This window comes from Drosophila biarmipes, chromosome 3R (assembly GCF_025231255.1).
Source record: "Drosophila biarmipes strain raj3 chromosome 3R, RU_DBia_V1.1, whole genome shotgun sequence".
Taxonomy (NCBI): domain Eukaryota; kingdom Metazoa; phylum Arthropoda; class Insecta; order Diptera; family Drosophilidae; genus Drosophila; species Drosophila biarmipes.
Genome location: NC_066616.1, coordinates 3,461,532 through 3,486,774, shown reverse-complemented (window position 1 = coordinate 3,486,774; position 25,243 = coordinate 3,461,532). Strand labels below are relative to the sequence as shown.

The 25,243-nt window shown below is 37.2% G+C and overlaps 2 protein-coding genes across 5 annotated transcripts in view; both read right to left on the bottom strand.

The window, feature by feature from the left end:
* Window positions 1–25,243, bottom strand: part of LOC108032927 (D(3) dopamine receptor) — a 148,919-nt gene that overhangs the window by 19,467 nt on the left and 104,209 nt on the right. For 2 of the 4 annotated variants that reach the window (XM_050889516.1, XM_050889517.1), the window contains one exon: window positions 6,060–7,164. In XM_050889516.1, the coding sequence (XP_050745473.1) occupies window positions 6,060–7,086 (1,027 nt within the window). In that variant the 5' untranslated portion in view covers window positions 7,087–7,164. Of the gene's footprint in view, window positions 1–6,059; window positions 7,165–19,709; window positions 20,221–25,243 lie in introns of those variants that run through there. The other 2 variants (XM_017106997.3, XM_017106996.3) reach the window with 2 other exon arrangements.
* Window positions 15,645–16,539, bottom strand: LOC108032928 (uncharacterized). Its single transcript, XM_017106998.3, has one exon. The coding sequence runs from the start codon at window positions 16,386–16,388 to the stop codon at window positions 15,825–15,827; it is 564 nt and encodes a 187-aa protein (XP_016962487.1). The 5' UTR covers window positions 16,389–16,539; the 3' UTR covers window positions 15,645–15,824.

Genomic DNA, 25,243 nt, shown 5'->3' with positions numbered 1-25,243 from the left:
ACCTGAATGATGTTAAACTGGTACTGGCACTTTTAGGTTTAATTACAACTCGTTAGAACCGTTTAAAAAAAAAATTTTTAAACTGGATTAAAAAAATGTTTGACTATAATTTTATGATGGCGGTTTTTGGGCAAATCTTTTTAGAAAGAGTTAAAATTTGCTAAGTGTGCCACATCTGTTTTGTGTGCTTTATTGTTTCCGTTATCTGATCGTTTATACGGACGGAAAAACGGACATGGCTAGATGGGAAGGCTAAAGATCCTGATCAAGAAGTAGGCCGAAGGGGTTCTGTCTATGAACAATTGATTTTCTACTCTTTTAATATAAGGTGTTTAAGAGCCTTAAATTAAATAAAAAATAAGCGTTAGAGCCTTAGAAGTGCACAATCAAGCATTGATTCGTCTCGATAGAAGAAGGATGTTATAGGAGAAAGATATTATACATTACATATTATCAAGTTCAATTTACTCTTGGAAATAAGTGAAAATGACTTGTATAAAAATAATGTCGTCAAACTAAAAGCATTCTTTATTTTAGCAAAACCGCTCTTGGCCCACTATTAAGCAAGAGTTGCTGAATTTTATTATAATTTATTTTATTTTATTTATAATTTATTTTAGGTCTTTTAAAAATAAGTACCCCCTCCGAACAATAGGCGATGCTTATATACATAAACTAAAATAAACCAAAGAACTGCGGCACCTAACAAAAATTTGTTCTTGTTACTTTATTAACTTTATTAACTACTTCTACGATTTTTTTACCATTTTATACCCTTGCAGAGGATATAATGATTCCAGTCAGTAGTATGCAACGCAGTGAAGGAGACGACCCCATAAAGTATATATATTCTTGATCAGCGTCACTACACAAGTCGATCTAGCGATGTCCGTCTGTCCGTCCGTTTCTACGCAAACTTTAAAGTATCGGGCTAGTACGTAAGTCGGAACCAGACGGATCAGACGACTATATCTTATAAAAAATGTTTAAAAATTATACCTTTGGTGTTTTTAAATATGTAACTCTCTAAGCTTCGAACTACCATTTTCAGATTGGTTCTGAATTTCGATTTAAATTTTATCAAAATCTGACGACTGTATCATATAGCTGCCATTAGTTGGCAGTCGGAAAATTAGTTGTAAAATAATATGAAAAAATTATATCTTCGGTGTTTTTGACATTTAACCTCCTACGCTTGGAAATAACATTTTTTAATTGGTTTTGAATTTGATATGAAACTAATTATAGCTTTGGTGCTTTTTGACATATTGTCTTATAATATTGGGAATATAATTTTTTATATTTTACAGAATTTCGAATTCAATTTGATTAAAATCGGACTACTCTAACATATACATAAATGTCAAAAATGGTCTAAAAGAATAAAATAATTTTATTTTAACATTACTTAAGCCAGCAAAAATCCTTAAAAATTTCACATTGTGTTACTAAAGTTGATTATTTCTTATAACTGCAAGGGTATACAAACTTCAGCTTGCCAAAGTTAACTTCCTTTCTTGCTTAACATACAACCTTCTAAGCGTGGAAATAACATTTTTTATTTAGTTCTGAATTTGGAGTTAATTTTTATCAAAATCGGACGACTATATCATATAGCTGTCATAGGAATGATCGGAAAATTGGTGAGAAAATATTATGAAATAAATTATAGCTTTAAGGTTTTTTGACATATTGTCTTATAATATTGGGAATATAATTTTTTATATTTTAAAGAATTTTGAATTTAATTTAATAAAAAAGGACTACTCTAACATACAGATGTCAAAAAAAAAATAGTCTGAAAAAAGAATGAAATAATTTCTTTTGTAATATCACTGAAGTCAGCAACAATCCTTAAAAATTTCACAAACTAAAAATTATTATTTCTTATAACTGCAAGGGTATACAAACTTCAACTTGCCGAAGTTAACTTCCTTTCTTGTTTTGGCTGTAAACTAATGTTTTTCGTAGTAGAAAAAAGGTGTTGGTACAGTTGTACAGTCTTGCTCAAATTATAAATCGATCACAAAAGCTCATAAGCTCTTTTGGTCATGGAAATGGTAAAGGTAGTTTTTTCAAATGTTCAGCTATAACATTTTCCACTTTGCCCTCGAAGCTGTCGCTTCTGAAACTCTTCTTTTTTTTAGCGGTGCACATATTCTTTAAAATATCTTCATTTTCAGAAATACCTACCGTTTGAGCCAAAAAACACTCTAACGCCGACAAACGGCTAAAACGCTTAAAGCTATACAATATCGCTTTGCTGGATATATATCTTTTTTAAGCTGAGTAACGGGTATCTGATAGTGGAGGCACTTGACCTTAACGTTGTTCCTTGTTTCTAATATCGTAGGCTCATATTTTAAGTCATTACTTGTTAATGTTAGGTTGATAAAATAAAAACCATATTTTAGTTTATCCACAAGTGGTTTGAAGTGGGGAAGAACGCTATAGTCGGGAATAATAATTAAATAATTTTTTATGCAGTTAAAATATTTTTAAGTATTTTTTTTAATATTGTGTTTTAAAATACTTCAGAATCAACAAACAACTTTAATTTTTACTGCATTTTTCTGAATAATATTTATAGCCATAGGACATTTGAAACTCGTCATAAATCCTCTTTGAGAAGACTTTAATTTCGAACTTTCGAGAACTTTTAACGAGAACTTTCCATTCCATTAGTTTACATTACTAAATTTTAATAAAAAATCAGCTTCAATTATCCTACCTTTGGCAGTTTTAAACTAAGAGTAATATATTAACCTAATTTTTCGATAGACTTTGACGAAATATCGATTTTTAAATTCGACTAATTCAAGGTACGAGGTGTGTTCAAAAAGAAAGGTGACTTTGTATTTTCAAGAAGAACTATTAATTTATTTATCAATATTAATGGTGTCCCCCTCAAAGTAATCCCCCTCAGATACAATACACTTATGCCCTCGGTTTTTCCAATCCTCAAAGCACTTCCCATAAGCACTTTTCGGTATAGCCTTGAGTTCTTCTTCGTCTTTATCTCTTCAATCGTTGCAAATCTCCGTCCTTTCATAGGTCTCTTTAGTTTTGGGAACAAGAAAAAGTCACATGGGGCCAAATCCGGTGAATATGGTGGCTGAGGCATTATTGTGGTGTTGCTTTTGGCCAAAAAATCTCTCACAAGCAAAGATGAGTGAGCAGGGGCATTATCGTGATGCAAAAGCCATGAATTGTTTTTCCACAATTCTGGACGTTTCTTTCGTATTGCTTCTCGCAATCGGCGCATAACTTCCAGATAATACTGTTTATTGATACAGTGATCAAAACTTTGACATTTGATCGAACTTGGCGTTTTCGGTCTTGGCTCGCCTGGGCTCTTCCATTGTGACGATTGGGCTTTGGTTTCGATATCATAACCATATACCCATGATTCGTCACCAGTTATGACCCTTTTCAGTAAATCTGACGTCATCCAACAGCTTTTGGGCGATGCTCATGCGACGGTTCTTTTGGGCAAAATTCACGAATTTTGGAACAAACTTCGCTGACACACGACTCATGCCCAAAACGTTTGAAAAAATTTCATGGCACCAGCCAAGCGATATACCGACATCTTCAGCAACTTCTCTGATAGTGATTCGACGATTTTCCAAAACAATTTTCTTCACAGCTTGAACTTTTCATCAGTTGTTGACGTGCTTGGGCGTCCAGAGGCTCGTCATTGGCATCTTCCCGGCCATTTTGGAAGAGTTTGTGCCACTTGTAAACATTTTTTTTTACTCAGAACAGTTTCACCGTATGCCACTGTCAACATTTCAAGTGTTTCGGAGCACTTAATTTTATTTTTTACACATAATTTGATGCAAATCCTTTGATCCATATTTTTCGATAGCAAAAAATCGCTGAGCACGCAAAACAACTTGTTACCTTTACGCCTCTCACAAATAAACAAAAAAAGGGGATTCAATTGAAACTTGGTACAGATGTTAGGGAAGAGTGTACCAACATAGCAAAACAAAAAAATCGACAATCGAAAATATGTTGTCCGCGAAATTTGAAAAGTCACCTTTCTTTTTGAACACACCTCGTATACAGAATTGTAGCTCACAGTATTGAATGTAGTCTTCTGACAAAATAAAGATGACATTATATTTGTAACTTATCCGTAATAAATATGTTTGACATCTATTAACTCTACCAGGGACTATCATCATCGTTTTTGTAAGTTTAAAAATATTAGTTTGCATACTGGTGTAATTTTTTGTAAGTATAGCTCGATTAAAGAGTATGCTCCATTAAAGAAATATTTTAATTTCGAACTTTAAGTAAAAGACTACAAAAAAAGCAAAAAGTAAGAAAATAAGTTCCTTTATACTTGCAGTACTTGCAGTAGTACTTTTGAGCTCCTTCTGAAAACAATTTGTTTCAAAAGTTTCAAGCGAATGAATTCCTTTGCCCTACGGATGCGTTTAAGAATGCTTTTCGAAATAGTTTTTAAATAAACACGTAGGCCATAGAGTCTGTACACGCCTGCAAAAACTATTTGGTGGAGCATCCTTTGAAGCGAATAAATTCTTTAGCTTATGTATTCTCACACACATTGATGTACCTTTTCCATAAATGAATTTTTCCAAAAATATGCATTGTATACTAGGTATATATTTTTTGTATACAATCTCAGGTCTGCTGATGGAACTTTATCGGGCTCCTCATTCCATATTGCTGGCTTGATTGAGGGTTTGTTTTTGGCTCCTGGTAGAGGACTCATGTATGATGATAAATGCACGCTTAATTTATGCAAACGTTTGATCTGTTTTCGCTTCGTTGAATTCACTTCTGGCCATGATGAAAAAGGTATGGGGTGGGTCTGACTTGCCTTTTTGTGTTTCAGTGTCGTACGCAAACTGGTTGAACTACCTAATATTTTTAACGCAATAAAAATGAATTGCCATCCATATTATATCCAAATATTGGAGCAGAGCCTTAGCTTCGAACTATAATTAGTCCCGATACTCGTAAAAAGGGTATATTGTATTCCAGGAAAAGAGTGTAAGATAGAAGGAAGCGTTTGCGACCTTACAAAGTATATGTATTCTTCATCAGGATCATTAGCCTAGCCGATCTAACCTAGTCGATCTGCTTTGCACCTAATGGCGTCTATAGGTTGACAGAGTAAGGGCTGTCTGAACTTGAGGCCTCTTTCTGGTGTCTGATAGCTTCGACTGGTAGTTCTGATCATAGCTAGACATTTTAGGGAGTCTTAAGATGTATACCCTTGGAAATTTAAGATGGAGCAACCAGCTTATAAGAAACTTTAGTTTTACAGTATGTGGCAGCATCTAAATGCCATAAAACTGAGTCACGTGTTTGTCATCCTAGTTTGTAGCTGTGCCACTTTGGATTCTGCTGCACAGAGAAAATAAATTGGATAACAAAGATAGAGTTAAAAGTGTATGTCGAAAACGGTAACCCTTTATATCAAGCAATTGCATTTGAGGTAAGAACCAGTTTTCTAAATCTAAATCTAACTATTATTATATTATCTGTTTGTCCGTTTGGGCGTTGAGGTCTCGGAAACTATTACTGCTGGTACATGCAGGTTTTTGTGAAGATAGAATCACTTCAAAGATAAAGAATTCTGAAAAATAATTAATTCAGTAATATTTAATTTACCACTGGGTCTAACAATTTGGTTTTCCCAGTGCAAAATACTTCATTTTGCTATGAGTGCAGTCGAGCCAAAGCGGAAGCAGCCAGCGAGACTGACAACTCATGACAATGGGCTTGGAGTGGAAAGGATGGGTGGTCGTGGGAGCGGGCTGGAGATGAGGAGAGGCCAGAGGAAATGGCGTCGAAATAATTCATGTGCAAATGCATCAGTCGCTGGCTTGCTTGGCCACTTGATTGCTGGAGTACACTCAAAGAAGCCAAGTGAAAGATAAAAAGTTCGCCTAATGTGTTTTTTAGGGCATATAGACTATAAGGACTGTTGACTTTAGTTATGTAAATGTGATTTGAAAAATTATGGCGTCGTATAATCTAACTATTTTTAGGGCGCTTGGGCTGTAATGTCTACTTACCCAAGAAAGCTGGTATGGCACCCATGGGCATCACGAACAGACTGACCAAGAGATCGGCTATAGCCAGGGAAAACAGGAAGTAGTTGGTGACGTTCTGAAGCTTCCGGTCCAAGGCCACAGCCAGGCAGACGAGGATGTTGCCCAGGCCCCCCGCAAAGATGAAGAAGACCACGAACAGGAAGAGCCAATCGTAGCCGTGGGGTCTGTAGTCCAGAAAGCTCTTCGTAACTCCGATATCGGTCGACGCGGCTGCGAAGGAGGCTGTTGTTGTGCTAAGGGCTGTGTAGTTGGCCAGAATCATGTCCAAACTGCTGCTGGTGGCGTTCACGATGACAGAACTGTCGTTGCCGGCTTCCATTAGCTCGCTCAGGTTGAGGAAGGACCAGAGTCCGCCGTGTTCGCTGCCCAGCTCGATTTGATAGGCCTCCAGTAGGCTGTCGTTCGAGGGGGCCTCCGGCTCTCCCAGACTTTCCGGCTCCCGAAAGGGCTCCTGCTGATGCTGCTGCAAGTGACATAGAAATAGATCCTGGGTCAGCCCCGGCTCACAGTGCAAGACACCCTCTCCCTCCTCGCAGCTCGAGCTATTACTACTCTTATCACTGGGAGTATCACTGAGTTCCCCGTTGATTGCCAGTCGAAACTGCTCGTGTGGCACTTGCAACAGTCGCGCCTTCAGGCTGAACGAGCAGCTTTCGGACAATGGAGCCTCCCCACCACATCTATAGAAGGCCGTCTGCCCCGCCTTATCGAATGCTTGCCGGGCACACTGGAATGTGTTGGTGCTGCCGTTGATGAGGATGTTGCTGGTGGGCAGTGGGAGGCTGCTGTTGGCGCTGGTGTGGCTGCTGCCGCAGTCAATAAAAGGCTGCCAGACCTCAGGCCGAGCCGCCTCTTCCAGTCGACAACTGAAATGTCGCTGTGCGAATGTTGCTGCTGGGATTGCTGCAATTGCAGTTGCTGTTGCCTTTTCAGCTGTTGCTGGAGTTGTTGTCGTTGGTCCATGACCAGAGTAGCTTTGCATCTCCATTTCATTCTAAAGCTGTGTGGCCCCTCGACGACAACAACAACTCAAAAGAGTAGCTGATGCTGAGTTCAAAGTAATTGGCTGCAATAGATGGGAAAGGTTTGTTGGTTATTTACTACCTAATTAGTTCAGGCTTTCGGATTAGGATATTGGCTTAGCACGTCAGCTGACGGAATATGCGCGCTCAGTTGCTTTAGGTCAGCTCTGTTAGCACCCACCAGAAACTAAATTATCTTTTTAAATTAAGAAGAAGAGAGAACGCTGTAGTAGGCAGCCTCGACCATCAGTTACCCATTACTCAGATGAGGGAGATCCCTTATTGGCTTTAACTCTTTAATGCAGGTCCCGATTTAAAGAATGACTGCCCTCTGGATGTGTATTGATAATCAAAGCAAATTACCATTTACACTTTTAACAAGAAAGAAGGGTATAGTCGGGTACCTCGACTATCAGACGGGGTATGGAAATATATAGGTAGTTAAGCGATATTGTAAAGATGACACAAGCTATTTTTGGTATGCGTTTTGACTCTTTTGAGCGTGCCTCTTTTCTTTAGGCCAATCGATAGTAAAAAAATTTTCTATCATAAAAACTGTGGCCACAGTCTCTGGACCTTTGTGGGCGTTGGAGTCGGCAAAGCAAAATGTTTTTGGCTCAAGCGATAGGTATTGACGAGACCAATACATTTCAGTTAAAATTCCTCGAATTTCGGTAGGTAGAGTGGGCGTGGCACCCTGGTGTTCAAACTTGCCCTGCGCAAGATGCTCAGAAATCTACATTCTAAATTTCAACATTTTTGATAGTGATCTTAATGAAGCATATATATACTTTATGCCTGCCAGTTACATATTTTACAGCAAAACTATTAAAGAAGAGCGTCAGACAGACAGACAATTCCGGGCGACCTCAGCCTTAATATGGATATCACGCTGTGAGCTTGAGAAATTGATATGCATTTTCCGATTCGGCACAAGTTTGTAATCCTAAGGTTTCGCGGGCCTACTTGCTTTTTCGATTCGGATTAATTAATATCCCCACTTCCCTTTTCTATGTTGCACTTTAGGTTAAGCAAATGAAAATTTGAAGGAAGTAAAGTGTGATAATTTAGGTTAATTTATTATTCATTTTTATAACTGCAGATTTTTTTCTAAAACGCATAGCGAACCCTCCGTTGCAGCAATTATCGCAATTTCCCATTTGGCTTTTTGCAAACCATCTTCATTAGAGAGTCATGAACAATGTGAAGAATACAGCGGCCATATTTTCCAATATGTGTTTGTGCGCTCCTGTCAATAGATGACAGCTGAAGAGTTGAGCTCGGTGGGATACATCAGATGATGATGATGTTGATGTCGATAACGCTGATGCCCGTGACGATGGCAGTGTCAACAAGGGCTGGCGACTGGATTTGAATTCGCTTCAAATGGCACGGCCAACAAAAGGGTCGCGTGCTCATGGGTCTCCCTTTGACCTTCTGCCAAGCCTACGCCCACTTCGCCCTGCAGCAGCCTTGAATGCGGCTTTGTGCTTGTGTCAGTGCCAAATTCAGCCGTCAACCGCGTGGTTCTAAAATGTGGTTTAATTTTCTTTTTGGGTTCGAATATTTTCCGTTTTGTTGTCACCACTGGATAATGGATTGCGCCCACACACAAATTGATTAAAAGGGCTGCAGGACCAACAGATTTATGCAAGCATTGCATTTGCGTTTCGTGCACTTATGACAAATTATTTAGCAATTGCCAGCTACTGTCATCCCCGTCACACAAAGAGTAAAGGGTATGTAGGTTCGTCGAAAAGTATGTAACTCGTTGAAGAAGCGGTCTCCATCATAAAAAATAGTACATATTCTAGTCAGGATCACTAGGTGAGTCGATCTAGCCATGTCCGTCTGTCCGTCCGTCTTTCCGTCCGTTAATACGAATAATAGTCCCTCACTTATAAAGCTATTAAGCTGAAACTTTTCCAAAAGTTGTTTTACACAAGAAGGGGATATTTAACATGGTGTTACTAACATTGGCTATTTATTAAACTAAAATAGCGGAATCGGTACGATGTTTTATGAGCTGTGTTTAGAAAGACAGCGAGCAGTACGAAAAATATCAGTTTGACTTGATTAAAAAGTGATATGTTTAGTTGCCAAGTGCATGGTACGACCTGATGCTCTAGTAAAACGTAGTTATTCGACAGGATTTCAGCCTGTGTTACGCTTGCCCCGATATCGCCTCTAAACTGGGCCACCACATACATGGTGATGGTGGAAAGACAAGAAGGTCCCTTATGCATATGAAATTGCCAGCTACTGTCATCCCCGTCACACACTTTGCTGACTTAATTTGAGTGGCGACGAGGCTGCAGCAGCAACGTTAGGGGGGTCGGTTTATACATTCAGAAAAAATAAAGATTTTCGTGCTTGAATCAAGTATTTTCAGTGTTAAAACTTCGCCGAGCGGAGAAAATAAATTAAATAAATTACAGCTTTCAAGTACGAATTTTGAAGACAAAAAATACCCAATACCAGTGCGTTTTTAGAACCTTTCAAGACATATTTTTACTTAAAACATGTACGACCTATTTAAAAAAAATCCCTTATGTTTATTGGAAATCAATTAACACTTTTAGTACAAACTTGATATGTTAGGCATGAAATCGTCTTTAAATAAAGACTGTTTATACATGCTTTTAATGTATATGTATATATTTTTGTGTACATTTCTATGGGGGAACATAACTTTCAAAATGTTTAAATTTTTTTTTATTTTTTTAACCATTAAAATTGAAATTGAAACCGGAAAAATAGAATTTTTAAATGTTCTATCACAATTGTTCTGGCTGTTATGGTATTTTGTCGAGAACCAGTATTTTTATTTTGTACAATAGTTTAAAACCATTTTACCTCATAAGTTTGTTAGCCAACAGTGCCTAAAATCCTTTGAAGATAACGTATGGGTTTTTTGTAACCCAAATTGAACCACCCTTTTCCACATATGTATTTCCCCGTAACGAAAGGCTTTAATGATGTAGGTGCAATTTAAAGTCGAGGACTGTCACTTGAGGAAAGTATCGCTTTAATCACTAACAATGCCTTTGTTTTAATGTGAATGTTGGTAGGTCGCTGACGAAGATACATTTATGTAACGGACAATGAAAAGAGTGTCATCGTTGAATTCCCCTTTTGTTGATAGTTGCTCTCTGGCTTTTAGAAAAGCAAGTACTTAGAACTATCTGTTTTCCAATACGGAGCTTATTCAAAGCCCATTTTTATTAATTCGGTACGCTGTCATTAAAATGTTTATGATAGTGTAGTGTATATATATAATTTAAATTTAAAAACATTTTTGGTAAAAATAATGCGCTCCTCAATAATTTTTACCTTGTTAAGAGGCGTTCTCGTTGATACTTATTAGGGTCGGAAACTCTTTCTTTTATCTGTTACATACTTTTCCCAGAATACAATATATCCATTAAATCTATGAGTAACGTGTTCAAAATTTTTAAAAATGTGTCTGTATGTATAATTTTGTGGAGTCACGACCGGGAATGTTGGTATTATAAATTTGTTAAAAGGACTTTCCTATCTATCTTTCTCAGAGGTTAATCAAGGCCCACAAAGGGAAGAAATTATTTGGCTGGCCCTGTTTGCTGGTTCATGACTGCCACAGACAACCCGATGCAAGTGATAAAAAGCCAAGGCAAGCAAGGAAAAATATTATTTGCTTGAAATTCAATATTTGGTTTATGGGTCTCCTCGGTCGAGTGATGTGCAAAGTATCGATTAGAAGGAAAACGAAACCTTTCCAATTGATCTGTGACAAGCGACTTGGGTCTCTCTTATTTATTTCTCTGAGGGGGTAACCAACTGTGTTAATATTGTACTTTTTTGTTTTGCTAGTGCCATTATCCATGGTTGCTGTGGCTGCTGCTGTCATCACTCGTGTGTGGCTTAATTTGCGGTTCATTATGCAATTAATTATTAACGGGGCGTTGCATTTTGCTTTTTTCCGCATCTCCATATCTTTTGTTCAAATTTAGCTTTATTTATAGACAACACTTGATGGCTGTGTTTACTTATTATATGACTCGTTCGTGGACGGTGATATTCAAGCAGCCGTGTAGTATTAATTACAAATCTACATCGTTGTCACATCAGAGAGCCTGATCTTAAAAATAGTCTCTAAATAATTAATTAACAAGACAAGCAGCTGTTATAAGCCAAAACTAGTTAGTAAATGTTCTAATTTGTAATATGATTTGTTTCTCAATCATTTCGGAAGCAGACGCTTAAGACGCGATGCGGCAATATGTGTGCTTATATTGCCATAGATCGTTTAAAAACTAATGAAGCTTTTTTTAAGAATATAAAACTATAAAACTTTTTTATTTTGCAACAACGCGATTTTCTCAATTTGTTAAATGGATGAAAACAAATTTTTTAAATTTGACAACATATATACCACCAATCCTGTAAGACCTACTTATGCTTATTGGATTTCGGTTACATCTCAAATGTATTTTCTCAAATTGTAAGTCTTTAAAATGACTGATGGAGGAACTAATAGACCATTTAGAACCTTATTCTTGCCTGATATTAAATTAGGGATGAGCCTGCTTTGAAATACTAAAAAAACGCAAAGAAAAAAATATTGTAATATATTTCAAAAGTCTTCACAAATTTTGTTCATTAAATTATATGTCATATTATTCCCGCTTCAAGCATTTCGGAGAAAATCTTTTTTTTTGCAAATAAATAAATATTTATAGTTTTTTAAAAGTGGGTTACATTATTACTGTTACAAGGGTTTTAAGGTCCAACAAGGAGAATTTAATCCCGAGTACAATACATTTTGTCTCGTTTCGATAGGACAAATAACAATACTATATTCGTCGGAAAGTATGTAACAGGTAGAAGGAAGCGTTTCCGACCCCATAAAGTAAATATATTCTTGATCAGGATCACTAGCCGAGTCGATCTAGCCATGTCCGTCTGTCGAGCTTGGCAGCGTTTGTTTGTTTCAGCGGTGCCACGCCCACGGGAAAATCTGTAGCGCCTAAAGTTTTTATTTTAAAAATTTTAACTGAAATGTATTTGTTTCATCAATACCTATCGATTGCCCTAAAAAATATTTGCCAAGCCCACTCTAACGCCCACCAACCACCCAAAACTGTGGTGGCAACAATTGTCATGCTAGAAACATTTTTTTTGCTAAAACGTATTTGTCTTATCGATACCTATATAACAAAAACAAAATTGACCCAAAACTGTGGTAGCCACAGTTGTCATCCAAAACATTTTTTTTTGTTAATTTTGTCTCATTAAAACCTTTCGATTGGCCTAAAAAATGTCTGCCACGCCCACTCTAACGCCCCCAAGCGGCTAAAACTCTTAAAACTGTCTGCCGCCCACATAAAATATACCATAGTAGCCGGCAGGTGGCGCATTACAATATTTCTTTGCTGCTTATATGTATATCTCCATTTCTATATTGCTCCCTGAAGCTGAGTAACGGGTATCTGATAGTCGAGGCACTCGACTGTAGCGTTCTTTCGTGCTTATATTTTTTTGCCAACTAGAAAATATCGTAACAGTGAAAAACCGAGAAATCGCACGTCAAACATTTTCGGGCGCTAAGTGCCTTCTCGACGCTAGCTCACTATTTCTCCTGTAGTTACAAAAGAAATATTGATTTTGTTTCAAAAATTTTAGAGAGTTTGTCTGCACAAATTTGAAGCGTCTAAAGCAGGCTCCCCCTTAATAAAGAACAAGAAGAACGCTATCGGATACCCGCTACCCAGCTAAAAAGATCAATAGGAAAATGGAGACGCACAATCATCAAAAGGAGATTGAAAAGCCACGTACAAGCGATTTCAATATATGGTAATGGGGCGGCAGATAGATTGGGGAGGCAAAGTCAAAGTCATTATTGTAGCACTTAAACCGTAGGCGCCACAGTTTTAGGCGGTTTGTAGTAGTGGCAATTTCTTTTGTGTCAGTCGATAGGTATTGACGAAATCGATATATGTATTTCAGGTTCCTCTTTTCCTCAACTCTCTATTTCTTATAGTTCCGAGATTGCAGCGCTTAAGGGAACAGACGGACTGACCGCTAGATGGATTTGACTAAATGAACTCGGCACTCGATCCTGATCAGAATATGTGGACTTAATAGGTGTTCATTTACAAGATTTTGGTTAAACTGCTATTATAGGGTTTTTTTTAATAGTATACTTTACAACTATGAATTAAATTTTACGTTATTTTAAACGTATACTGTCATTAATGATAACTTATCATACAGTGCTATTAAATTTCCGTATCAGTTTTTATAAATTTTTGATATCTAATACTATTTTTTTATCCGTTCTTTTAGCAACATGAGTTACAAATACACATCTAAACTACTATTAAAAAATAATTATTTTGAGGGTATTAAGTTTTAAAAAATATAAAATACTAATTTTGCCGTCAGTGCCGTCAGGGAATGAAAATTAAACTTGGAGCTGTTGTGTGAACCTATGGCTTTCCTGTTTTGGTGATGTCGTGTGGCCTTTTGTGGTTGTTTGCGGAAGTGCGCATAAATAAAAGTTCGTTTATTACATTTTTGCTGCGTCTCTCGCTTTTTTCTAATAGCTTGTACGCTTTAACGGCGTTGCAAGCTTTTTGATATGGAGCAATGAAGAATTGGAGCTTCTGCCCAACCATAAACATAAAGTGGGAGATATATGCTTGGTCATAATTCTGTCCGGCAAATAAGTAAAAAAGCCTAAAGAGTGCATCGCGTCGGAAAAGTTGGTTTCTCGCTTAGTTTGGAAAAAATATTCAAAACACTCTGCGCACAAACGAAAATAAATGTGAAATCAAGTAAAATCAAATCAAACTAACAACGCTATATCTGCACTAGTATACTTAAAGAACCTTTTGATTTTGACGTTCTTAAAGCAACTAGTTCTATACTGGCATAATCCGAACAGCAATCTTCGAAATAAGATACACAAATAATTAATATACTTAATCCTAGATGTAGTGATGATAATAACACAACCTTATTAAAATGTTCCAAGATATTACAAAATGTGAGCGCTACACGATTTCTAGTGCAATGGTCGTTTGTGGGCGTTAAATTGGGCGCGGCACCATGCTGAAACAAACTTGAAACAAACTCCACAAATTGCCAAAATGCTTAAACGGTAGATGGCGTACTGTACTATTTAGCTTTCCTGCTTATTAATCTCCATTTGTTTTTTTGCTTTTTTGAGCAGAGTAACGCGTATCTGATAGTCGAGACATCCGACTATATCGCACTTCCTTGTTTTTTTAAACAATATAATTGTATAGCCGAGCTGGTTATACACTACCTGCAAAAGAAATAAGACTTTTGGGAAAGTTTCATTTCGATAGCTATGAGACTGAGAGACGGAGAGACGTAACTAGCTAGATCGACTCTTCCGGTGATGCTGATCAACAATATACATGCTTTATCACACATTTCTTACTAAAATTGACTTGTGATGCTGATAATGAAAATCCCATGGTCCTTGGCTAGCGAATCAGATTGTGCCGGAAATTATTATTTAATATTCCCTTGATATTGCACGCAGTTTGATATTTTGATGTAAAGGAGATATATGAAGGTTTTCATTTCCATTGACTTTTTGTCCTTGGATCTAGTTTGTAAACATTTATGGTGCAGATTTATGGCTGGATGTGTGAGAACGCATTACTACGTGAGCGAAGCTAAGAGTATAAAACAAAGCCAAAAAACCAAAGAAAAAGAAGATGGAATTTGATATAAGGCCGTACCCTGCCTCCATACTGTAGAATGTTTTAATATTGGATGTGCTTTATGCACTGTGGGAGCTAGAACACTGCAAAAAACAAGGGAGAACGCTGTAGTAAGGTGGATCGACAACCATAATCATACCATTATTTAAAGTATACAACATATTTAAATTTCCCTAAAATACTGTGAGTTCGAATGGATATTGAAAAATGAGTAAAGCCTTTAACGTTTTACATTGAAGACGCCGAATTACACTATAAGAATTTGTTACTCATAAATGTTTTTGAGAATGCAGACAGTGCGAAAACCCAAACGCACAGGGTTCAAATCACTTGTTTGGCAGAAGTAAGTTGCACTAGTGCACGTTCGGCTAGACATTGTGTCGCGAAGTAGTTCAAGGCAGCCGTTTACTTGGCGTGTATGTCTTGTGGTCGGTTTTCCTTCACCTCGAAAGACCTACCTGCCCAGAGCCACCCTGCTTTCCTTGCTCCCTCTGGGACGCACTTGGCAGACCATTTTCCTACGATGCGCTCATACTGCTGGGCAGGGCGGGTGTGAAAAGCTGCAAGCGACACATCGCGTATTCGCCATGGGGGCACAGTCGTTAGTAGGATGAGCAGGTGGGTGGAGAGGGCATTGCGTTTTTTGTTTTTCGTCTATGCATATTCCACTTTCAGGCTTTCCTGCCTTTCATGTTGTCATTCATTTGTTTGACGACTTTTGTTTGCTGGCAATCATCCAAGGCTAATAAAAGAACAAAATAAGCCAAATAAAACGCTTCAGCGAATAGATTCAGCAGAATTGTGCTTGCTAAATACAATTTCATTTTATTTAAAAAGCCGTCAGTTGGATTTAATTGGCAACACTAGCCTTCTGTTTCTGGTGCCAATGGAGGGTAATGGAAGCTAGTCGAACTTAGTGACTTAAGAATCAGAGTGGGTTCGGTCTGGAAGCTGGCGCCGTATCTTTAGGTGGGTTGGTTGTTCTTGCCTGCTTTCCCAACATTCGACGGTGACTTGGGGTCAGCTGGGGCACGGAGTCCCCTCATTTTGGAAATCTCATCGACCTGCCGGGCGAACACGAAGCGATGATACTGTCTGGCCAAATTTGAGCACTGCAGAGGTTCGTTGGGGTACCGTTGATAGCAGTGTATCAGTTCCTCCTCAAACTTTCCGATCTCGCCTTGACAGTCCTTGGCCCACTTTACGGGCTTTCCAAAGAGACCTTGAACTCGCTGCACGGATTTCTTAAACTCAGTCTCCTCGACCTCAAAGGAGCGCCTTTTCCAGGACTTGGCTACTTTCAGTGGATGCATATCCTGCACTTCGTTCGTCTTGTGTTCCACGGTAGTGGGAGGATCGGAAGCAGCTTCTGCTGCGGGCCTCTGACTACATTTCTCGCAGATGGTAGTCCCCAGTTTGGGAGTTCTGGTGGTGGCCTGGTCGATCCTGTGCACCACATCCCGAGTAATCTCGAATGGCATCGGATTGGACATCTGCACAGTCTGCGGCTTGCTGTTGGTGGCACCCATTTCTCAATATTTTCTGGGAGCTCGCCTTGACTCTTGAGTTTATATTTCACCCTTTACGGAGTGACAGAAAATTTAGAATATTTGACCACAAATGCGGAGCCTTTTCTTTGGCTTACAGAAGACAAGTACTTTTCTTTGGTTAGAGATGATTCGTTCTGTGCTTTCTATAACTTATGCGACTTAAAAATGTAATTGTAATTTGTAAATTGGTCTAATGCTTTGTCATTTTTGTCATTAATGTATGCGAATGTAACGATTGCGCCCTAACCTGTTTTGCTAGTAATGTGAGTTCCCAAAACTTTATAAGAAACAAAAAGGTCGTGAAATAGGTAAAACCGTTTTACTTGTCACACATTTTTAGTGTCTGCAACTTTACTATTTGACTTGGCAGCTAGAGCTTTAAGTCTTGGAAGTTAGACTGTAGTAGGTACGCAAGTCACAATTTTAAAAGTTATCATCTTTGACTGGACTGACTGGATTTAAATTTGAGCACGTTTGTGCAATATTTTAACTGCCTTTGTCTTCTGCGACTCGCATTGTTTCTCTGCTTCAAGAGAATGAAATTGTAACTAGGCAGCCATATAAGGTTGCAGCTTCAACTTTCCCCCTCGTTACCTCAACTCTTGCTTGCGGCATCTTAATTGTGCTGTCAATCACTTTGCATATTTGCACGGATCCAACAACAAATTTATGCGGGTTAAAAGGTAAATAAAATAAAATAAATTTGTGATGGTCAAGCGGAAGCTCAATAGATTGTAATGGGAAATACATTTAAATATATGCAAAATGAGCACCGTCGGATGCTGAATAAATGTGAGCTGGAAAATGACAAATCACGCGAAATGGCTGGGAGGTCGCACCAACTGAATAATATTTGTTGATTGTTGATACTTGATTGCTTGTGAGCAATTTGCACAGCAGCCAATTAAATGGTAAGGCAGAAAGGAAGCAAACATTTTTCGAATGCCGATTTGGCATAGGAATTTTTCATCCGATGCTCAAAGTCAACGGGCACAACGATTAATTACCAGAGCCAAAAATCTTCTTGTTTTGGGTGTTAAAGTTGCGGACCAAGCACACATTTTTAACATTAAACAAATTTTCAAGGGAATAAGCTCTTGTGGATGGTGTGATTGGCAGACTATCTGACTGGGGTACGCCATCTATTTTTCTAAAGTGTTGGAATATCTTTCATCTCCAAGACAAAACATTAGGTGTATATTGTTTAGTTTGTAGAATAAACTTATAACGTGCGGCTTAGTTAATTTATAAGACAAATGGAAAGCTGATTGAAAACGGTTAAAAACGGGTGCGAAACGCGATTGGCTTTTATTTTATGGTTGGGTTGTAGAAAATCTATAAATCCACATGAGAAAATAAACTGAAAATGGTATCAGGCCGGAGAAAGATGTATGCTAGTACTAAATAAAGCATGAAGACAATGATGGAGTGGTCAAAATATTTAAGCGATTTGATGCCCGAGCAAAATAAAGACTATGTTGATTGAGTCTTTTTACGTTTGTATCTAGTACCGGCACTGATCAAATGCCATAAGAGAGGCCCGGATTTCTCAACCAAATTGATTTTGCGCGTCGTCTGTTGTTTTTGAATAAAAAGAATTTTAGAGAGTCATGGTACGAAAATCAACCCAGCAATAAAATCAACCGAATTAAAGCCACAAGCTTAATTAAACCATTGAAGAGGGAAAAGTACTTTTTTATGGGACATGTATAAATGCATTGAAATCACTCAATGAAATAAAATGACTCATATTTAATAGTTATATTAGCTGCTTATCGGCGCATTTTGATTTGCGGCTAACCTTAGGCAATGCCAAAGCTCTTGGGTTTTGTGCCTTTCGCTCTGAATAGTGTGCATTTTTCACGGCAACGCAATGGCTTACAATTACCCTGAAGTATCACAACTTCTGTGCCTGTTGCTGACAGACCCTCGAGAGCGGCTTAAACACCTTAGTGGCAGAAGGGCGACAAAGAACCAAATTACCTCCAGGTAATCAGCGGCAGTTTATGTTTGTTCGGTCCACTAAACTTTTACGGGCGGTCCACTTATCTTTGCGTATTTATCTACGAACCGCACCGAAAATGACTTTCGCTCCATCTTAATGACAGCTGGTCTGATAGCAGGATCTGGCCTGTGGCCGGCATATTTCCAGCGTGTCCTTTATGTTTCATTAAAACTTTACGCACATCAGCAGCAGCGAAAAGCAAAAAGCTTAATAGTTTAATTTCCCGACAGACCCCAAGACAAGAATGGCACAAATGAAAAAGGTAGGTGAAAGGTAGAAACAAAAGGTAGCCAAAATAAAGAGAAACGGCAACATTTGGCTTAGGTTTCTTGGTAATAAATCTTCTTTTTCTGCTGACATGTGAGTAATCATGTGCGAGGTGGGGTTAGATCCCTGAAACCAAGAAAGGGTGCGAAACAGGGAGAAATGCGGATATATGACATTACGTTCCTTTTCCTGACTGCCGCACATTCCTTGGATTTACCTTTTTACACACTCTAATGCTGTTTTCTTTTCATTGCAAATCGACGGAGGTTTAAACAGGCAGCCCAGATAAAAATAAAAATAAAATATTTTTAATTACGTAATCAAAGATAGCCTTTTCCTTATCTGATTTTCCTCAATTCTAGTTCCTTGTAGTAAGCTTGGTTGCTTGATTATTTCTTTTTTTCTTTTTTTTCTACTTTTGATCATTCTTAATATGTAATATGGCTATTAACCATAATCAATAAGATTATTTTTCAGTTCGTCGGTCCTTTAAAAACGTCTCTTCGATCTTAATTCTATCCAATATGAACCTCAGTGTATGACAAATTTGAAAACTTGTTGCCGTACTCACTAGAACTTATAAATATTTTGTTAGAAGCCAAACAACCGTAAATCTGTGTCCCAGGGCAAAATAAAAACACTTACTAAAACGGTAAGAAAAAATTTCCCGAGAGACAAAAAACTGTTTTACATTTTTGAGTCAATACAAATAAATTAATAATATATTATCGGATAACATTTATCATTGGACAGTACCTAGTATAGTGCATGGAAACAGTAAAAGGTAAGGGCCACTATCAAAATTAAATTGTTTTTTTATTTTTAAAGTGTACCAACAATTTGTGCTCACATAAAGGCAAAAAAAATCGATTCTTGACATTATTAAAAATTAAATACCACTAACGCGGTGAAATTGTTGTTTGCAATTACCTCACAAAACTGTGATTTAAGAGAAATGGCTAGATACTAGATGAAGGATTAATAGCAATTATTTGTTCTTCCAACAAACATATATTCGTCTTACTTACTATACTTGGTCCTGATCTACAGATTTTTGTGAGTTGCAAAGTGGTGCACAAAAATATTAGTTTTTCATTATCAACACATACAATTTTTCTTGATTATTATCAACACACTCATGATGGTTTCCTCGTTACTCCACATTTTGAGCTTTAAATGAGCCACAACTGCACATATAATTTTACGGCTTTTGTAATAACAACTTCAGCTGAAGCCCGCATATTGCAGGCGTTTTGCAACGCCAATAGTTATTTTTCAGAACTTGTACATTTCGAGGGTTTACTTGTATGGTTTGCTATTTCGTACACTTGATTTCATATTTATTTTTAATATTAATATTTAATTTATCTAGGCAAGACATTAAAGTTGGATGACTTTCGGTAACTTTTAAGGTTTTATTTTTTCACATTTAATTACTGGACCTATTTATTCTGTTCGAGTACTTTGGCTGGGAAGGAGAACGCTCTGGACACGAACGCAACGGGGCAAAATTTCAAAACAAACTGACTGTGAGAATTTTCCATACAGGTCCATTGAGTCAGAAAAGCCAGTGGAAAACAGCAGCGGCGACTTCGTAGTCGGCATCATCTCAATTTGCTCTCCGAGTTGCGAACCGCTCTCTCGTGCTAAATAGTGGGACATTTTCCTGGTTTTGTTTGGGAAATTCGCCGAGGAAACGGCTGCTGTTTCTGCCCACTGCGGAGGGCGGCAGAAGTTGGCACGTGCTTTGGACTTGGGCTGCCGACGTCTGCTACGTGATTCTGGCTAGTCCTCCTTCCCGAGTCGCTTTTCATGAATGAACTACACATCCGTACACAAGCCTACGGAAGACTGGAAATAAACGGAAAAGTAATCACTGGTCGTCCGCTTGGCAGCCTTCTGGGCAAGACCTATTTATATGTATACCCTTTAGAGTGTATTATGGCTTCATCCAAAAGTTGCAACACAGTAAGGGAGGCGGAAAGGACGGACCTGACAATTGAAAATAGTTGTTAAAGGAAGGTGAATTCGTTTTTTCGCTTTTGTGGTGCGGTGCACGAATTCCTTGCACCAGGCTAAACTCTTAATGGGGAATACTTTCGCCCAAAAGAAAAGAATAATAGCCAAAATAGCTCTTGGTTTTTGTATTACGATAATCTCCGGCTCACATTTCACTCCTTCTTCGTGACCATTTCGACGCCTATCATTTTGACTCCGTGGCTAAATCAAAAAGCGGTAAAATTTAAACAAAGTACTTAACAATTTAAGAAAAATGCGCTTCCTTTTTGGTTTTTAATTTTAAGAAACCATTTTTAAGAGATAAACGAGTAAAAAAACATTAATTTTAGTTTCCAAATTTTATAATACTTGTATTATAGAAAAAAGCGCACCTGAAATACAAGGTTATAGGTGCGCCGAAAGTAGTAGTTCGGCACCATTGATTATTGATCAGGATCACTGGCCGGGGCAGGATCAGGCTTACTTTATAATTACAAATAAATTTATTACGGTTGGTTCCAGTTTTATTAAATGGTTTCTGAAATCCTAGTTCAGAGGCTTTGGAAGCTTGTTTACCTTTGGCTACAATACATTTTTCGTGCACAAATACGTCGGGCTATGCTATGAATTAAACCTGCCTCAAATATATTTGGTTTTGTTACTACATTTGGTGAGCTAATGTACGAATTGATAGTGAGACGTACCGAAGTTGATTTATTTTTTAAAACAAAGTGTAGAACCATAAGTTGAAGTCTGGGACTTAAGAAAGGCAACTGCTAAAGTTCCATATTTAAAAAAAACTTGTTACCTTTACGCCTCTCACAACTAAACAAAAAAGGGGATTCAATTGACCCTTGGTACAGATGTTAGGGAAGAGTGTACCAACATAACAAAACAAAAAAATCGATAATCAAAAATATGTTGCCTGCGAAATTTGAAAAGTCACCTTACTTTTTGAACACACCTCGTATGTAGAATACCTCTTTACTCTAGGAGTATTATTATTTCTTTGACCGTTTCTTTAAAGGCTATATGTTAGAGTTGTCCGATTTTGTTTACATTTATTCATAATTCTTAAAAATGTAAAAAATAATATTCTCAATATTATAAGATAATTTATAATTATAATTAGATAATTATATAATTTGTTTCATATATTTACCCACCAATTTTCAGTTCGTAGTTATTTGTTAGAGTAATAAAATTAAAATCGAAATGCAAAACTAAATAAAAAAGTATTTTTCCAAGCGTAGGATTTTGTATGTTGGAAAACACCAAAGATATAATTTTTTACAATTTATTTTTCAATCATTGCAAACCCTCTACAAGGGTATAAGAAACTTCAGGCAAATCAATAATGTTACCCAAATAAGGCCCATATGTTCAGTAACGCCAACTGTGTTCTAAAAGTACATAAATATATATAAAAATATATAATTCCTATAAGTTAAGATTAGTTTAAACTTGTGATAATAGTCAATTAAGTCTGTTTTGTTTATCATGTACATATAGATGTATTTTTTATTTTCCTTTTACACACACACTGCTCTTTTTTTCGAATTGCACACTTAAAAACGTTCCAAAGTGTAATTATTTTATAAGGAATGTACTCAACTGATTTAATACACACTACTACTGAAATATTTGTCGTATATTCCTTACACAATGCTGAGCTCACAATGCTTACATGATAGGGGCAGCTCGAATTTTGGAAATAGAATGACACTTATTGGTATTGAAGAGATTTTTCACTCACTGATACTCATTTGGACCTAAAAAAACGCAAGAGTTTGTTTTTTGTAAATTTGAGGTTTTTTACACCCCAAATGTTAAGTTTGTAAATTTAATTGCTAAGCTGATGAACGGGGTAATAATAATTTGAACAAACTCGACCCGGAAATTATAAATATTTTTATGGTCCCCGACAGACACTACTTCTTAATAACTTTACCTGAAATGATTTATGAAAGCGTAATTTATTGACTATTCAACTTTCTGACTTTATTTGTGGGCCTTTAATGGTTTGGTGGTTTAAATTAATTATTTAATGCCGCAGATTCGTAATTTATGTGTGGGTGTTGAACGTGAATCATTAACCTCATAAATGGCAGACATATTTGTGAAGGTTTTTGTTGTCATCGCAAATTAAATTTCATAATTGAAATTGTATAGCAAAGAGAAGACCGCTCGCTCATGTATTGCCTTCGCTTTTCATTAACAGCTTAAACGGGAATGTGTTTAAAAGGATACTATACAACGCACAAGCACCGTCAGGGCAGGACGTCAGCACTCAGGAAAAAAATTAAAAATGGTTATATGTTTTATTACTCTTGCCTATTTAAAAAAGTCAATCACAACACATTGCTCCTTGCTCTTTTTCTAATACTTTTTCTGGTGCCACGGCCTAAATGAAGCTCACAAAATTATAAAATCATGTAAGGGTATTTTAAAAAATCCTATTAGAAATAGGTCAGAAGTTTCGCTCTGTGTACACTGTTCACATACACATACACCTACACGTACAGTTTATAATAACTTCATGAGCGGGACATAAAAGTGATTATTGTCAATTTTGCAAGTCGGGCACGATAATGAAAAGTAAAATGCCGCAGATTGAATCACTGTGCGGTGTATTCAGTTTAATGCGCTTAATACACGTGTACCCTCGCGGGTGAGTCGTGAGTAGTTGTTTGTGTGGGTATCTGCAAGGTAATAAAATAAACCCACGACAGTTTGTGTCGCACATTGTTGTGCGGCATCCGCTCTGATTTCCCCGAGGCGGCAAAGTAGATTTACCGGCACAAAAGCGAGGCGGCAAAAATAAGAGCCAGCTTTGCACCATAATCATTACCTTGTATGTAAATTTTAAAAAAATAAATGCCAGAATTGCTTGGAACACAAAAATATATATTTATTTGCATAGACGCAACAAAACTGAGAGCCTGGCGGATAATGCCCCTGCCGCATGATCCCAACAATAATTTAGCTGATAGCCGAGTGCCAAAGGAGCTGACTCTGCGGCTCAGCACTTGCGCGTTAAATTAAAAGCCAATATGAGGAGTAAAATCTGCAAACGTAGCAACCTCATGCGGGCTCAAAGGACATTGGCAAGCACGACACACTCCCTCGCACCGCTCGGGGACCCCGAAGTTGATGCGCCGCAATGTATGTGATGTGCGGTGAAAGCGGGAAAAGGAGTCGCTTTTGATTGCCTGCTAGAGGAGACTAAAAACAGGGGAGCCGGGTGGTCCGACTATAAAATGTCCTATCTTCAAACCGCAAGAGCTCTCAAAGTCAAAAGTAACTGACCTTTGCCTTTCGAGTTGAAGAACATGAGGAGTATGTATCTCGTAGGTGGACCTGCTGACAGAATGGACAGGAATTGAAGGGAAAGACGGATTACATAATAATACAAATTTTGTACACAGAAAAAACACGGAACACTACCCCTTTAATATTGCCTGTTATTTTCACGTACCATGAAAAAATTATCCGAATTCAAATCAATATCATATACAAAATTATATCAATTACCCTTGCGCTGACTTAAAGCAACAAGAGGTAATATATCTCCATTTCCTCTTTGGTGCCTTAAGCGGATTAACGTTAACAGATAAATGATATTTATTTTTAGAAATTGAGCAACAAAACTAAAAAAAATTGTTTCATACTTATATTACAATCATATCAGTCCTATAAGAAATAATATATAATGATAATAATATAATATGAAAATCTGCTGTGCTGGTTCGAATGTAACGAGAGATTCACCAATCAAAAGGTATCGCAAAAACTATAAATATTGAATATTAGGTCTTATTAAATATTAGTTGGTTTAAGAGAAAGAGCCGTGAAAGGGTAAAAGTCAAAATTTTAAAAAGTGAAGCTGATGATTATTAACCTAACTTGTGCTTATTAAATTTTTGGGAGCAATAATGCTTGTACATTCAAAAAAAAAAAATAGTAAAGCCGTTTGCATTTCCGTAGGCGCCTTCAAGAAAAGAGGTTTTGCGGTGAACAGCAAAACTCAAAACTAGATGATCTGAAAAAAGAAAATACAATTTTTAATAAGCTAAAATGTTTTAGATTTTTGGTAACACTTTGAAGTTAAAAATTGAATTTTTTAGCCTCAAAATTCGATTTGTTATGTATTTTGAAATTAAATTTTAGGAACAGTGTGCCAAATTTCAGTATGATTGCTACATTAGATTTTGAAGACCAGTGTTCACCGACCTAAAAAACTTTTCAGAAAAACGATTTAAAGTTTTGGACGGTAGAGGATCGGCCTGGACCGCCCCTCGTTCAATTGATAATACATTTTTCAATTTTCGTCCGGTTGACATAAACATTCAACACAACATTCTTAAAATATTGTAGATTAATAAAAAACTCTGGATTAATAAAAAACTCTTAAACATTGTATGAACGATCTTCCATTTCCTATTTTATGTGAATGGACTACCGTTCAGAAGGGAGAGAGGGAAAATGCTTAAAAATGCCAATGAAAAGATCAAAAATTGTAGTTTTATATTGGGTTTATTAGGGAGAGTGGGGAAGCCAAAAA